A 17,680-nucleotide genomic window follows, 5' to 3' on the forward strand; every position below is an offset into this window, starting at 1 on the left:
CTTTTTTCAGAGCTTGTTCGGCTATTTTAGAAGTATAATATACGCATCATAGTCTTGAGGCTTTTGCACCTTATTGGGAACCCTCTGTAGTTGTCTTTGTCTTCTCTTTATTGTTTATTCATTTACATCTTTACTTCTTGGAGAGTGTTCCTTATTTGTCTGGACGTTTTGAAAGGGTTTTATCGTCATGGAGAGGATAATGCCATCATCCACCCCCTTATCTTATATGGACATCCAGGTGCACAGTGTGTTGTATTTTCTCAGAATGTACTAAATTGTTGATTTGGTGCCTTTCTGGTGGAGTTGTTTTGAAACTTAACTATGGTCTGATTCACTTGCATGGAGATCTCCCTGAACCGTATGATGTGGGTTCACAGCAACAGCTTCCCAAATGTAAACACCACACATAGAATCCACTCCAGACCTACTTCATTTATGAATACATAATTTAAGGAAAAGCCCATTTCTGTGAATAAAACAGCTTTTGATTAGACTGTCCAATTACTTTTGGTCCCTTGAAAAAGGGGGGAGCTACATATTAAAGAGCTGTAATTCCTACAGCCTTCAGCTAACCTTGATTTGAATATACTCTAAAAACGCTGAGAGGGTGAATTTAAGGACAATAACCATTATTTCAATGTAACTTGAATACATATAAGTACACGGCAAAAATAGCAAAATGTGCCTCTGTCCAAATATTAATGGACCTAACTGTATTTGATCAGGTAAGTGATCTGTGCTTGAGAGTGTTTAAGGATGAGCATCGATGAAATGATGGCAGTAATTTAGATTAATTTGCATGTAAATGATTAGATTTAGTTAACGCTGTACTCTTTCTGTTCACAGGACGGCTCTGGGTCACTGAAGCGCAGTGGTTCCTTCAGCAAACTACGGGCCTCAATTCGACGCAGCAGTGAGAAACTGGTCCGCAAGCTCAAGGGAGGCGGCTTACGAGAAAACGAACCGAAAAATCCTGGGTAACTATCAACACTTCCCTTTTTTCAGACAAGTCAGCCCTTCCCAAACTGGACTCAACAGTGTTAAAACAAGTGTGTGATCAAACCAGAAACTTCAGCAGTAAAGGCTTTGGTTTGAAAACTGGTGGGAAGTATTAAATGCTTTATAATATGTGCTTTTGAGATGAGAGTTTGACAGTTATTGAAGTAACAAATGAACTCTGTAGAATGAACAAATGCTTTAAAATCCCATTGGGACACAACTGCAATTTATATAGCATGATCCATTTCAGAAATGATGTCGCTAGATGTCCTAAGAATGTTTATAGGAGCGGTGAGAGTCAAAACACTGTATACTCTAAATGAGCTTTCTCTGCTCTTTTGTCCTCCTAAAGAGAGCTTTCAAAAAGGGGTTGCGATACTTTAAAACATTTGTATTCTATAAAATAGTGGTTTACTACATAGGAGATAAGATTTTGCAATCTATGGTGCCATTAAAGTGGAGGAAAGTTTAAACATTGACAGTATATGCAAAGTGGATGGGGGGATTTTCTTGCTCGATTAACTGGACTGTACTTTTTGCACATGTACAAACCTACCTAACCATGAATTCCATAAAGAATCACGTGTATATCTAACACAGTGGGTGACATTATAATGCAATGTGGTGTGAGGTTAACTCACTCGTGTTTGTTTCTCTGGTTTACTCACACACACTGTGGCATCTGATTGGCCGGATGTGACTAACGTTTTCTGACAGCTTTTACCCTGTGAAATTTCATTTGGTTTTATTTATTCCCTGCATTTTAACTTTATTTTCTGACGGTTGTTATACTTGATTCATCTTTTAAGCCTTTTTGCTTGGTGACTGTCCTGGATGCATTTTAGCATCTGCTTGGATCTGTTTTTATTTGAAAATGTTTATTTCTCTATGTTGTAATTTTATTTTGATGAAATAAACATTTCCATGCAAATTTGCTGCATGCCTGTTTTCTCTGTTTTCTGTCTGGCTGTGTAACCCGGTTTGTATTTATTTGGTTTAAACTCTCCTCATCTACTCTTACCCTCTCTCCAACACCCCTTTGCAATGCAAATCCTTAAAGGTCCAGTGTTAGGATCTATTTACAGAAATGCAATATAATATACATAACTAAGTGTTCAGAGGTGTATAAAGACCTTACATAATGAATTGGTATGTTTTTATTATGTTAGAATTAGCTATTTCTATGAAATTGAAATTTCTCTTGAAATTCCCCATACTTGTTTGGTCCCCTTACATGGAGTTCTCCGTGTTGTTTCTACAGTAGCCCTAAACGGACAAACTGCTCTACAGAGCGCAGTTCGTAAATACATCATCTCCTTCTGCAAAGAAGTGAAAACGTGACGACATCTTAGTTCTGTGTCAGCCACCGTAGTGCTTCGAAAGGAGGGGTGGAGTTAGCCATTGTTTGCAATTCACAACCTCACCGCTTGTTGCTGCAAAATTTCATACACTGGACCTTTAAGTTATAAGTTTGTCTTTATTATTTGAAATTTCCCACATTTGTTTGGTGTATGCAACATTTGTTATGAATCCTATATGGTTCACCAAAAAATGGAAGTTTACCTCATCAATCCTCATCTTTTTTTCTAGTTGCACCAAACAATAAGCAGTTATTGGACCGAAAGAGTTCAATAATAGTGATGATGAACAGTAATTGTGTGAAGATGATGTGTTAGTTAGCTGTACTGTTATCAAGCATATTATGACTTACATAACACACAGTATGTCATTGCATGTTTATATCATCACAATGTATAGTAACATCATCTTGGGTGATGTTGCATTAACAAGTTTTAACCCACCTATTCCCATCCCACACACCCTACCTCACCTCTCTTTCTCCCCACCGTGACCCTTGACCTTTGACCTAACTTGCATGTGGCTCTGTTGGATGCAGCCTGAAGAGGGCCAGTTCTCTTGGAGTTCTCAACGTGATGGATAAACCTGTGGGAGAACTCGAAGTAAGGCAACGTTCTTCTCTCTCTCCTCGCAGCTCTTCTCTCAAGCTTTCACTCAATCTGTTCTTGTGGTCTGTCCTTCTATCTTGTATGTCTTATTTCTATGTTTGTGTCAAACCTTCTGTCGTTCTCGTGGTGAGTATTCTTTGTTTCCATCCCATCTGTTTGTCATTTCACTGCATTTCAGTGTTATACTCCGACTCTTTCATGTTCATCTGTTATCATCAACACAACCACAGCTCTAATATTATTATTTACCCATAAATAAATGATTTGTGATCGACTAACGCATGTCTGATCGTGTTTTCTAATGTCCACAGTAACCACAGATGATCTAAGTTAGGAAAAAAAACATTGCTTAGTATACTTTTATTTATTGATTTTATATTTAGTTTTTTATTGAAACTGTACAAATAGGTGGCATGTATATTTACATTAAATTCGAAATACTTATTCCTAAATATAATAGATACTCCATATGAAGTTAATTAAATAAATCGCTGCATTCTCAGTTGTATTTCCCATTAAAACTTAAAAACTGACTCAAAATCTACAGTATTGCCTTGAAACATTCAATAATATTTGGTGGACTGCCTGTCATGATTTCTGTTTTTGGGGGTTTATACAAAATGTATCACTATTTTACCTTTATGGTTAACATTTTTCATGACTAATAAGTGTTGTCATTTTTTACGTAGAGAATTCTTTCTGTTAGCACAACATTTACACAGTTCTTTATTCTTGGCTGAAGTTGTCTTCAAAAAAAATTGAGTAGATTTACTTTGCATAAGGAATCTTAAAGTGGACTTTACCCTAAATGGTCTGGAATTTTCTTTCATTGAGATCTCTGGAGGTAAATTTAATTTATTAATCTATTTCTTCCTGACAGGAACGAAATAATCGTCTAAGGAAAGGACGGGACCTGTGTTCCAGTCAGACTGATCTGGCACATTGAAGGTCTGCTTCTGGATATGGGATGAAGAGAGTAATAAGAGGTCTCTGAGTTCAGTTTTATTCAGAAAAACCTTCTCTGGGGGTTGCTTTTGTTTTCAAGGCCTGTATATGTATTTTATATCTCTGACGCTTTTACAACTAGCTGTGGAAATGACTCGAACCTGTCAAAATGTCCTTGAACCAAAGTGCACAACAAATTAGAAATACATTGAAGTGCTATTCAGGCTAGATCAGTAAGAAAGTTTTGCTGCTTTTTTTTTTTTTTAGTTCCCTTCTGGGGGTGGTGGGGTACTTTTGACTTTTTTGTTTGTTTTATGAGACTGTTGTTACGAATTAAGGATTATAGTGACTTGTGTGATAGAAGTGTGCATCTTTTTAGTGAAGTCACTAAATGTTCTGCCACTGACAACCTACATAATGTTTATATTTGAGTAACATCAAAGGACCATGGGACTTATGTACTAATTCCCTTTATGAAAGGAGCTACACCAATGTTTATGAAGGTCAATGTTTACATGAGTGATGATTCAGTGATTCACATTTTATTTTACTACTTTTAAAAAGTGGGGTCCATGCCTTTTTTTATCTCGCTTGGAAAACAAGACACAAGAAACAGTCCTTCCTCAAACAAATCTGAAGTTTTTACGCCACCTGTGTCTGAAATAATAGATATTAAAACAGTGGATGAATGTTTTCTCGGGACTGAAAGAGCAGATTTGGTATGCAAAGTAACAATGCACTTTGAATAATCTCATAGGATTATGTTACATTTAAAAACCCTTTGCCTGTTACAAGAATCAATTGAATTGTTTACCTCACTTTTACAAGTTTCATTTGGTTGATCTGTCGTTTAGTGGATATATACTTTTGGTTTATATGTTTTGACTGACTAAATCTAGGTAAATTCACTGATGAGGTCTGTAAACTGATTTAAAATTGAAAAACAATGACTCCAGGAGGCAGCTGTCACCTCATTTATCACTACATTATCTCACATGGAGTTGGAAGCACTGTTGCTCCAGATTAAAATGCACTGGAATTTAAAATCTATTTCCATATGTTACACTATATAACCTGTTTTAAAGAGCTCGCCTGAGTTGAAGTGGGTTTACCGGTTTTTAGTGTGTGACAGAGCAAATTGAATTTGAAGCAAAAAATCACAAAAAAACATTATTCTGATCAAAATGGAAAGCCTAATATGTATCAATATATGATTGTGTAGGATTTATGCTAATATATAGCACTGATGCATGCTACCCTATATGTTCAAGCAGATTTCTACTTTGTTACATATTGCAACTATATAGCAACTCTTATAATAACCATTTTATGGAAGTAATTTTTTTTGGTAAATTACACAATCCATCTTTCACGAGATTTATGTGCTCTGTGCTGGCTGGGGCTGATTTTACATGTAATGTTTTACTGACAAAAGATGGAATATCTGATTGGGTCTTGTATCAATGTATGATGTGCATTTTTTTGTACATAAATTATCCAGTTGTTAATGCCACTAATTTGAGCTTTGCTAGTCATATGATTGTGGGACTAAATGTACTCTGTACATGCTCTGATTCTCAGACTGTTTCAGGATATGCTCATTTTTGGCTGTTGATCAGTTTGTGTTAAATTAGCTTGTTACAGTTGCTGTTATATTTTGTTTAACAGGGTTATTGACATGTCATTCTGCTCCTGAATTCAAATGCAATTTTATTGCACGTTTTCTTTTTACAGTTTGTTTCTCAAAGGTGTATTGTTTACCTTGTGGCATTGCAATGTGTCACCAAAACTACAATTTTAAAACTGTACGCTTATACATAAATAGTACATGAATTGAACTAACTCCCAGTGTGAAACCAGGACTTTTTGACCTATATGATGTAACCCTGAGATATTTATTACTGTATTACTGTATTTGGGTGTATGATGTTGCATCTCTACTGTGTGTCTATGTGTTGTGTCTTCCACTATTTGTGTTTATTTTAAATATTTTGTTTGTGTGTACAGTATATCTTAAAATGCGCACTGGACTTGTGTACCATTTTCCGTTCTCAGGCTGCCTGCTGTGCTGGCTAAACTGCATATTTGTGGTGATGTGTTTGGCTTTATGAATATTGTATGGTATAATGTACATACTTGAATAAAGGTAACAAATGTAGGCTACAGCTTCAAGATTTAACATCTGGTGTTTGGTTCCCCCTGCTGGTCAGTGCAACACTTTTGCCTGTTATATATATGGCCGGGACAAATGGTTTGACATAGCAAAATTTAGAAAACAATTTGGTAATATTACATTGTTTTATATGATTCATATTTGTCATATAAAATAGCATAAGAGAGATTTATATTCATTGTTATTTTTTTCTACATTTTTGCCTTCAAACCATTGGACACATTTGCATATTAATCTGTCAACTACCCAGATGAAGTTTGGATATAGATCCCATTTAAATATTTGATTCTTTATTTAGTTTAGATACAGATTAAATTGTTTAAGTGTTAACATTGTCTGTGAATTATTTACTTTAAGTGAAAATACTAATATGCATTAGATAAACAGCTGACGCATTACAGTTACAGCTTGTCAATATGTTTACCGTTGATGTTCATACTTTTGTAATAATGACAATGTTGGGTATTTAGGAAACTAATTTATTGCACATGATGGATGCTGATTTGAATGACAAACACTTTTGCAAAATCAAAATAGTGTTCTATATGGTCTGAACAACAGTAAAAAATACAAGCAAACCTAAGAAATACAACATTGCATTGTTTTCTTGAGGCAGATAGAGGAGAAAACTACAGCATTCCACAACTCAAATCATATCAGTAATGTTAATTACAATAATCACACTGATCTTTGGTTAGATGGAGATGTTTTCCTTCATTCCGGCTACATACAAACTCTTGTCAGCGTATTGTTAAATAGCAAACCCAAACTGAACCGCAAAGTCAATGCAAAGAGAGGTTACAGAGATAAATGAAGATCTAAACCACTTCACTTCAAAAAATTATAATACTGTTTAAACTCAAACAAAAATCCTTCCTTTGCTGCATATAAGACACTGTTAATACTGATGACACACTGCTGCATTTTGACATCTGCTCACATTTTCATCACAGGCCTCATAAACACGTACAGGTTATCTGCTGTTAATAACCAGACTGTAGACAAAGTAACATCTGACATCAGAAACCTCCCATTCAAGTGTAGTTATCAGAAATGCTAAGTGAACACTGTTTTAGACACATTGCCCATCCAACAAATTACCGGTCATTGTATCAGACTCGTATCTTATGTCGAATTCTGCACTACAAAACAATCTTTTTTTTTTTCATTCATTTTTGAAATGTTAATAAGACATATGAGATTCTAATGGCCTGATTATTACGTTTTCATCTTAACATACAATCCAAAGCATTTTTCTTTTATAAGAGTGTGAATTATTACCTTGGAGTTATCTATTGTATAATGTATTAAGAACGCAGCATTCAACATGCTTTGACATGCGACACCTAAATGCACAAAAGATTAACTCGTTCACACAACGAAAGTTAAAAACTGGTGGAGGAATACAGGCTATCTGATGTCACCTGCTTTCATTAACTTAAACATTTGAAGGCCGTTTCCCAGACAGGGGTTAAGCCTAGTCTCAGAATAACTTGAATGTTAAAGATGCCTTGATCGAAAACAACTTGCACTGACATATATTAAAATATATCACTGTGATTGTTTTGTCTCAAGATGCACATTGTAATTTTTTTTGTATGGTTTTCAAAACAACTTAATTATCCTTATTTAACTAAGGCCTAATCCTTCTTAAAAATAATCCTTGTCTGGGAAACCGCCCCTTAGAATAACACCTGATGCTTTCCCAATGTTCAGTACAGATGTAAAATGTGATTGTATGATATAGAACCAATGGACGTTTAAGACAAACTTAATATACACATCTGGTTTCTGATGAACCGTGACAAGACAACAGTGTAAAACACAATCTGAATCTACTGCTTCAACAAATACTTCTTGTAGACATCTTAACTATGTACACTGCAAATGATAAATATCCATTCAATGCACACTAGCTAAATTCACACAAAAGAACTTCACAGTGGATAGGACACAAAGACTTCACAATGAAGTTGAATGAAGAAAAATCAAGGGATGGCTGAGCAAGATGAGCTTGTGTCGAGGATGTGCGTCTGTGAATTCAGTATGTAAGGCACTAAAGTCTCAGGAATAAAATGTAAGTCCATCCATGGTTACATCAAGGTGCCTGGGAAAGTCCTGAGGAGTCTTGTTGACACAACAGAGATCTGAAGCATAAGGGAGCTCGAGCCTCCTCTTTGGTGCTACCTCCTCATTCAAATGTGTGCTACCCATCCATTTCTTTTGAGTCACATTTTGAATGTTAAATCTCCAAACATTCATAGCTTCAATTGCAAAATAAGTCTTCACACTTGGCTTTGGAAGTGAATCACCCTTTCTACAGGAGCTGACATACCAGGTATGTGTAGGATTTTCTTTAATCTTTCAAGTTCTTTGTATTCATATATGGACTCTGCGTTAGTATTATAGATGATATATGGTAGCAAATAGACATGGCTGATTGGTACAAAAGTGGGAGAGGAATTACACCCCTTCGTCTTCATTCATCCGTGAGATCAGGTGTACACCAATAACCCTCATTGAGAGACACACTGGCTGATGCTGTTTTCAGGCAGGACTTTGAAGGGGGGGTTATCACATGGCATCACCAGCATCCTGTGATGGCTATAGTTTGATGAATGGGCCGAAGTGATGGGGTGCTCTGATTTTAGGTGAGGAGCAGTTATTGGAGGGGAGCGATGGAGAAGTGGAGAACGGAGGAGAGCATGAAAGGGCATCAGCAGTCAGAGAGAACGCTGTGGAGATGGCCACATCGACAATGCCCTGACACAACTCGGAGTAGAGTTTCCTACAGGAGAGAATAAAAGTTATGTCATTACTGTATAATTCAGTGTTATACAGTTACAGTTTATGATAAGCGATGGTGGGAGGGAAAAGGCTAAGAAATGACATCTAATGTCAAATGTAACACTCGCTAAAAGCCAAGTTGGTTTTCTTAGAATATAAATTAAACAGCAAAAATACACTAATCAAAAACAAGCCTAAGTCAATTAGTGATGATTTTAGTTTTTTCATCACAGTGAGATTATAATGCAACAAAGCAAATGCACCAAACAAGACATCAGTACTGACTGTGCACAGGCAGGTGCTCCATTGATCTCAATTAGCCAGACTTTAAAGCTCTCGTCCAGCATGAAGTCAAACCCGAAGAGCTGAAAGCTCTGGTAGGGAAGATGTTTAGTGCTGATGGCTGGCTCAATGCATGCGAGACAGCTCCTGTCGGGACAATATACAGACTTTAGAAGAAACCCCACAGATACATTAACCATAGCAATACCTGCCGATAAATTATTGAGTTCAGTGTTGTGTAACAACATTGATCTTTGATCTTAAGGAACTACCTAGGAACCGCAGCTCATACGAATTTTCATTTGGTTAAGACCCTTATGAGAGGCTATGAAATAGAATCTTCTGTTCTCTTGCAAGTGGTCCATACAGATTTTAAATGCAAAATCAATTCATTTCCTTTCGAAGTATTATTTACAGTAAGTAATTACAAATGAAAAGTCACTGGATTCATATAATTAGATCTCTGGCTCTCTGCCAGCAATTCCTCCATGTTATATCCATGTGAATCAGCTTTCTAGAATGAAAGGCATTTCAGTTCGGTGGAGCTTGTGGCAGCGTTTCCACATGAATGTCACTCATTTGCAGGCACATATTACAAGGAATCAGATTAACGCATCACAGCATTTTCTTTCGATTAAATCATGGTGAATTTAATAGGAAAACATCGGAGGCGAGAGTGCACCTGATGATATGCTTGATCTGAGGTAAAATGGACGTCTCCATGGAAACATTGTGTGTGCTCAACAGGTACTGTCTGAACTCATCGAAGAACATCTCGTTGCCCTCCTCGTAGTGGCCGTAGTTTTGAGAATGCTCTTTCTGGATGCAGTGATTGGTCAGGTGACTGGTCATATCCTGAAGATCCGAGCTGTTGTAAGGATCGGAAGACGTCCGTAACACACCCTCGCGATACAGGTAAATATTATACTGATGGTCTAGAAGCACCCAACTCCTACAAGAGAGCCGGAAAGAATATGGATTGATTTGTGACTTGATTAAGATTGAATATTCTTATTACATGCTTTCAAAAGATTCAGTACCGGAAAGTATAAACGACTACGGCTCATCTTACCTTATATCAAATTTGCGCTGTCCAGGTTCTAACAGCAGTGGATTTTCTAGATACTTCTGAATGACATGCACTTGACCTTGATTATCAATGAACTCCAGCAACTGGTTTGCATCATGAGATATCAAAATGCCAGCACCTAAACATCAAGAAGAACCTTACTGAATACTGAAATGATCATTTTAGCCATTTTCTAAATATGATTCATACCTTTAGCACCTGCCGATGATTTGGCGATCCACACTGTTCCCTCATCGCTCTCTTTTCTGGACTGATACGAGGCTAAGAAGACCTCTCGCTCATCTGTTTTAGGGTTGCTCTTCATGTGACTGATGCCATTGGTGGCTGGAGCTACTGGGGTGTTGAGGTTGGTTGGGTATATGATATAAGATTCAGGGAACCAGTTACAAGAGTCCTTCAACTCCGGACTGGTTTTGATAATCCTACACATTAAACAAGAACATGGTTAGAGTACAAATAAAACTAAATCAATTAACTTCAAGCGAGGACCAAATAATATAGCACCATACTTGACCAGTGATGCTTTGCGGCACAATTTATCAGCTCCTCTGTAATAATTCACCAGCTGCATCAGTCCTGGTTCATGACCTGAAAAGAGCAGATACTTGACCAGTTATCCTGTAATGGGACATGTTGTACTTCATCTAAAACAACATTTTGTAATAACCCACTTTTAGTAACCATAGAATTAAAGGAGTAGTTCACCATCAACATAAAAATTCTGTCATCATCTACTTACTCTCTTATCATTTCAAACCTGACTTTCTTCTGCAGAACGCGAAAGAAGATATTATGAAAAATGTTGGTAACAGAACAGCACCGCCTATTGTAACCAATACAAGAGAATGGAGGGCTGTTAACATCATCACTCATACAGGTTTAAAATGACAAGAGGGTGAGTAAATGACGACAGAATTTTCATTTTGAAGGTGAAAAACTCCTTTAAAACTGCCGGGCACACAAAAGTACACTGATTCATCATGCATTACAATAAATAACCCAGACAAGCTTGTTTGACATTTAAAAATAAAGATATAGGCCTACTGCTAATAATGTTGACAAAGGTTTATTATGCATTAAAGGAACTTCAATTTATGAAAGACATACAGTATGGTCATGAAGCATAATTTACAATAAACGTTTATGGGCAATATCTTAAAATATGTTACCCAGTCGTCCGAAAGGCAGTCGATTTCTCTCCCCCAACATTAAATTAAATCGAGGATTGTCCTTCTTCAGTCGTTTCCATTTTCCAGTCGCGGTGAGGATCTTTGCGACCTCGGCATAAACAGTACTGTTGTCATCTCGCAACACAAACGTGTACATCGGTGAACTCATGTTCCTCTGTAACAGTCCGATGCCAAAAGCTTAGAGAAGTTATGATAGACCGCACACTAGCTAACTGGCTAACGTTATCTATCTTCCAACAGACTAGATTGTAACTGGACAATCATGACTTCTATGATGCTACTTAGTTATTTTATAGCAAATTATTCATATGACTGACAGGAATCGGAAGTAGCGAAATCCAAATCCTAAAGTAAAGCAGCTGTGGGCATCTGTAACATCCTTCGTTTGGCCGATAGCAGGATATTGTAGATTAGGGTGTGTCGGTGTGACTCCCTGAGACCGCTTCAGCCGAGACACCGAGAGGACGATTTGGCTTCTCAATTCACGCAGCTAACAGTCTCTGCTAGCTTCTCCTGTCTCCATGACTGCGTAAACATAAGATATCAAATAGACTTCAATAATATAAAGTCCAATCATAGTATGAAGTCCCGCTTTGCATGTAAATATCCGCTTTCTGTGTTGGTTACTCGTCTAGACAGCAGTTTAAATCCCCAGTTGAAGCCTCTTTATCTCTGCACGCTGTCATGATGTGACGTACCGCTGGGAGTGACTGGAGCTCGTGGTGGGTCGCCACGCACAGGCTTTTGGGTATTGTAGTTTCATAGCATTTTTGAGAGAAGCGCAAGCATGGGCGTCGCTAGCACTATCTATTAGGGGGTCTAGCCCCGAGTGTTTTTAATCTAGCCCCGAATGTTTTGGCGTGGAAATATAATAATGGGAATTTAGTAACTGGACGGTTAAAATTTGCTGCTGAGGCTGTGTACACGATGCGGATTGCTGCCTCTCTTACACACGCGCTGAGTCTGACACACACACACAGGCACGAACATACGCACCACGTGACTGATTTCAACCTATCCCTAGAACATCACCATGCAGTAGAGCTGCTCGATAAATAAAATATAACAGTGTGCGGGCAGAGAAGACTACAGATCGGCAATGGCGTGTGCCAAGAAACAAACAAATCTTCTTTCATTTTGGCAGAAGACGAAGAAAGGTTTTAACTTAAGTGTGCGAGTACACGCAGACGCAAATGTACACTTAACTCATGATATAAAAATCCGGATTGTTACAGCACTGTTTTTCGTGATTCTGCTAATGCGGCAAAATCTTAATCAAAATCAATGCAAAGATAGAAAAAATGAATTGGATCAATTTGTGATGGATTACTTTTACGAGGTCTTAAAGTTCCTAAATAACAACTATTTACACAATTTACAAACAAGGAAAAATCCTTAAGGAACTGACTGTTAATTTCATGCATTTCAAACATTACCATATGCTTTTTATTGCTCAAGTCAAGTCTGGAAGATACTCTGTGATGATTCCACCATCAAAAAAATGAACAGGAAAAATACATGGATGAAATAATCATAAAGAACTTTGAAAAGTCCACAAGAGAATGGAGTACCGTGCATAGACATAGATAACGATGGGTCAGATGTATAAAGTTACATATGATTATTTTGTGTTTGCTTATATATGGCATGTGTTCATGCACAGCATATTTTCCTTGAGAACAATACATTTAAATTGTTGTGATTATTGTGTGTGTGCTAATAAACTATATTGCATAAAAAAGTTCATGCAAAGCATATTTCCTTAAAAAAAAAAAAGATACAACCTAATCCAAATTCCCAACATGAACCCCTGATGATTTTATATCCTAGATACGCCCCAAGCAAACAAATACGATGTTTTTGGAAGCGTGTAACAATTTTGACCAATATTTTTCAATTTAATACATGCCAATTATAATAATTAAAATAATTGTCTTTGTTTGTGTGGTACACACTGTATCCATATAATGTTGCAAAATTTGTGACTTTGAAATTCGGGACCAAATCTGATCTGCGCTTCAGTGCTAATTAGCATGTGCATGACGTCATCGCATCGTATTTGCGTTTAATCTGTAAACGGTTAGGCCTACATACAGTACTCTACAGTATTATAATATTTTAATATAATATTGTGCGCAATAAAGCCATTCTCATTTACATATTTTCTTATGTTCATATGTGCAGACAAACTACATTCATTGCTACATATGCACTTTTCTGTGAAACAACTTTGTAAACACAACAACACTGCTTTGTGCGCGCCTCTATGCTTGTGTGCGCGCCTCTATGCTTGTGTGCGCGCCTCTATGCTTGTGTGCGCGCCTGCACGTACGGGACAAAACAGACAGGCTCAAAATACGGGATGTCTCGGCTAATACTATCACGCACGCACGCACGCACACACCCACAATTAATAATGTTAATATTAAAAGGTTATATATTTTTTTGGTGTATTTTAGAACAGTACAATCTAAAGAAATGCATACGTTTATATCATTTTAGATTACGATTTACGCCAGCAGATGTCGCTCGCGATCTTATTACTGCGCACTGGAAAGCCGGAAGCCGCCGCAGCAGCCGAACGGAAGCATCACACAGGAGGCGGGAAGTTTAGTAAATTGTAATGGTTGTTCTGTCTCACAGCGTTGTGTAGATTTATAACTACTTCTACACATTACCGTATTTACACACGAAATATATTTTGTCCAGAGGTAGGTTGCTGCATTGCTCACCCAATGTAAAATCAAGTCAGGAGTGTTTTTAGATGTTTGTGGTTCGCGTGAGTTACAGGTCTGTGTTAAGTTACATTTTCATTCTGACTGTATGTCGTTTACTGAGCTCTTGAAGACCCTTAACGTTACCTATTCGCCGTGAAATCATTATTTGACTATAATTACTCTATTTTGGAAGTTTTGTTACGCTATTTATAGACCGTAAAAAGCATCGTGTGTCTTAATGTTTTTTTAAGGCACTGGGATAGAGTAAACTTTGTGTAATAACGGTTTTTGTCTCCTAACATTTTGAACGAAGTAACGTTATACATAAAATTATCTATTAGTACAGTATCAGTCGAAACTTAATAAAGTAAACAAATAGGAAGTCAGAGAGTTTTCCCCCATATGTGTATTTGAATGCTTTGACTAAACTGAATAAAGCCTTTCATTGTTACTTTAAACGTAATTTATATACCTGTTTAATATATGCTCGGCAATATAATAAGAAATGTTTTTTTTCTGCAAAACATTTCCACTTAATTTTGGACATATTAAACACCTGTCTCAGTGTTTTTGCTAGTTTTTATTTTTAAGTCAATTTGAGCAAAGGAAAAACATTGGAAGTACTTTATTTTTGTTTAACAATATGTCTATATCTAGTTATACAAAACAATATTTATCCATGTAGTCTTTATTATTCAAATATCAAATAATTTACAGTGGTGCTTATTTGAGTAATGTTGCTTTATTAAAATGGAAGCATTTTCATGGTTATATCTTAGTTTCAAGTAGAAATGTTATTAAAACGTGTCACAAAATAAGAAGGTATATACATTTAATGTAATTACATGGTATCATACACTTTACTCAAAAGAGTCTATGTTGTTGTTATGTGGTTCTAGATTATTAATAATATAGATTATGCGTCCACTTCTTCTGCAGGCTGTCATAGGCCAGGCATGAGCAGCGCACACCTGGACGAGTGGCAGAGGAGGTCCTTTGACATTTTGTCTGGCTCCTGTACACCTGAACAGACGGCCGATGCTTATCGGGCACACATCCTCTCAATTCAGTATGCATGGGCGAATGCTGAGCTCTCTTCGGCCGGAGCTGCCAGCCTACTGAGGACCTACTCTGAGCGCTACGCCTCAGTTCTGGACTCAGATGACCCACGCACAGGGCTCAACAACTATGCAGAGAGTGCCTTGCATCTGGCCCGCAATCAAAAGAACCATAGCGACAAATGGGAGTCGTCCCTTACGTTCGAGAATGTGTTCAACCTGCCGTGTGTGCAGAGGATGATGCGGGCCGGGTCGGAGGATGGCACGCTCCCTGTAGATCTAGCAGATGTTAACATCACTGTCGGTGGTGTGGTCAGCGGAGGTGGGGAGAAAAGCATTGCCCTTCCTGGTTCTTCCTCTGGTCAGCAAAACACTCACAGGCCTGCCATGCTGCAACCCAAAGCTGAGATGGGGAGGGGGGTTTGTAACCCATTTAACGGCGCTGCTGATAGTACCAGGGGATGTGAAGCACCTCCACGTACACTTCTGGCTCACAATCCTAAACCAATCTTCAGTCATAATGATTTTAATTCAGGCAATGCTAGTTCTCTTCCCCAATCTAATACCAGTTACACAAGTGGGACTAATGTGCATAATCAGCCTGTGTTCTTTTCCTCTACAAACCCCTCCAAGAGGAAGAACTTCTACGGCTCAGGAACTGAAAGCAACAGAAGCTCATTCCCATCACAAGCAGAGCAGGAACCGCGAGGTGGGGGACGGCGAAGAGAGGAGGGCGTCAGCACTAACTTTAGATCAGCGCGAGAGCAGCTGATTGTCGACCAGCAAAAAAAGAATTCCCATCAGGGCCAGCGAACGACAGCTGCTAATGTTGCTACAATCACCAAAAAATCACTAGGGGCAAATCGAGCTCGTGGGGCCTTTTGCAAATTTGTTTCTCCCATGCCAAAACAGGACGAGGAGACTACCTTGGAGGACAACACGCCACAAGACATGCAACCTGTTGATGAGCGACTGAAAAACTTTGAGCCCAAGATTATAGAGCTCATCATGAGTGAGATAATGGACCATGGCCCCCCGGTGGCTTGGGATGAGATTGCCGGATTGGAGTTTGCCAAAGCCACGATTAAAGAGATAGTAGTTTGGCCCATGCTGAGGCCTGATATCTTTACCGGTCTCCGAGGGCCACCTAAGGGCATTCTTCTATTCGGACCACCAGGTACAGGTAAAACACTCATAGGCAAATGCATAGCCTGCCAATCCGGAGCCACTTTTTTTAGCATCAGCGCTTCGTCCCTAACTTCAAAGTGGGTCGGGGAGGGAGAAAAAATGGTGCGGGCGCTCTTTGCCATTGCTCGTTGTCACCAGCCGGCAGTTATCTTCATAGATGAGATTGATTCCCTTCTTTCTCAGCGTACAGATGGAGAACACGACTCGTCTCGTCGGATTAAAACCGAGTTTCTTGTGCAGCTAGATGGAGCCGCCACCTCAGCAGAAGACCGTATCCTTGTGGTCGGCGCCACCAACCGGCCACAGGAGATTGATGAAGCGGCCAGACGTCGCCTGGCCAAGCGTCTCTACATCCCTCTCCCAGAGGCTGAGGCTCGCCGGCAGATAGTGACCAACCTCATGTCCCGTGAGAAAAGCCAGCTCGGAGTGGATGAGATGGAGAAAGTGGTTCTGGGCACAGATGGGTTTTCAGGGGCCGACATGACACAGCTGTGTCGTGAGGCAGCACTCGGTCCGATCCGAAGCATTCGTCTTAGTGACATTGCAACCATCACAGCAGAACAAGTAAGGCCTATACTGTACTGTGACTTTCAGGAGGCCCTTATAACTGTACGGCCCAGCGTCTCTTCTAGAGATCTTGAGCTTTATGAAGAGTGGAACAAGACTTTTGGCTGTGGTCGCTGAACAAATGAATTTTGTTAATATCACCCTGATGCTGTGTACATTGTAAAAAATGCCATTCCATAAATACATTTTTATTTTATCCATTTTTATTTAAATGTTTTTGTCAGGGAGTTGAAAACAGATTTCTAAGTTAATACGACACTATATCACATGTGTTGCTTTTCTGTTTCCAAGTTTCATGTATACGTGCAATATATTAATAAATTTGATGTACACGACTTAAAACAGAATATTTGTTGCTTTATAACACGACCATTGCCTCAAAATGAACATACTGCAGTTGTGTGTTCCTGAAAGCAGTTGCATCACAAAGTGGAGCTGTAACTGTTTTCCCTGTAATATAGAGGAAATGCGCCAAGTTAGCACTAAAAAGGAACATGGGTCCTGAGTCTATTATTTCTTTCTGAATGCACTTTCCAAAGGGGAACTGTCAGCTGGTACAATGTTCAGACAGCCCCACCTTCTGTGTTCACAGAAAACATTTAACGGTTGTCCGTGTTTACCTGCTTTGTCATGTAGAGACGAAGCTTTAAACACCTTAGGGCCAGATCTCCCATTGTGTTGTGAATGGATTTGGAGGGGAAGTTGGGTAACACTGTA

The 17,680-nt window shown here is 38.5% G+C and overlaps 3 protein-coding genes across 6 annotated transcripts in view; 2 read left to right on the forward strand and 1 right to left on the reverse strand.

The window, feature by feature from the left end:
* The window catches only part of klc1a (kinesin light chain 1a), a 34,838-nt gene extending 28,769 nt beyond the window's left edge, over positions 1-6,069 (forward strand). For 3 of the 4 annotated variants that reach the window (XM_056761375.1, XM_056761377.1, XM_056761376.1), the window contains exons 15-17: positions 847-977; positions 2,897-2,960; positions 3,847-6,069. In XM_056761375.1, the coding sequence (XP_056617353.1) occupies positions 847-977; positions 2,897-2,960; positions 3,847-3,912 (261 nt within the window). In that variant the 3' untranslated portion in view covers positions 3,913-6,069. The remainder of the gene's footprint in view (positions 1-846; positions 978-2,896; positions 2,961-3,846) is intronic. The other variant, XM_056761378.1, reaches the window with a different exon arrangement.
* Positions 6,070-6,547: 478 nt separating this feature from the next.
* On the reverse strand, positions 6,548-12,386 carry ttl (tubulin tyrosine ligase). Its single transcript, XM_056761460.1, has 7 exons — positions 11,413-12,386; positions 10,753-10,831; positions 10,433-10,665; positions 10,226-10,361; positions 9,836-10,105; positions 9,157-9,300; positions 6,548-8,872 (listed from the first exon to the last, which is right to left on the reverse strand). Exons 1-7 carry the CDS (start codon positions 11,579-11,581, stop codon positions 8,689-8,691), a joined length of 1,215 nt encoding a protein of 404 aa, XP_056617438.1. The 5' UTR covers positions 11,582-12,386; the 3' UTR covers positions 6,548-8,688.
* A 1,371-nt stretch (positions 12,387-13,757) lies between these two features.
* fignl1 (fidgetin-like 1) lies at positions 13,758-17,294 on the forward strand. Its single transcript, XM_056760775.1, has 2 exons — positions 13,758-14,144; positions 15,090-17,294. Exon 2 carries the CDS (start codon positions 15,107-15,109, stop codon positions 17,078-17,080), a length of 1,974 nt encoding a protein of 657 aa, XP_056616753.1. The 5' UTR covers positions 13,758-14,144; positions 15,090-15,106; the 3' UTR covers positions 17,081-17,294.
* Positions 17,295-17,680: the final 386 nt, after the last annotated feature.

The sequence above is a fragment of the Triplophysa dalaica genome, chromosome 11 (assembly GCF_015846415.1).
Source record: "Triplophysa dalaica isolate WHDGS20190420 chromosome 11, ASM1584641v1, whole genome shotgun sequence".
NCBI lineage: Eukaryota > Metazoa > Chordata > Actinopteri > Cypriniformes > Nemacheilidae > Triplophysa > Triplophysa dalaica.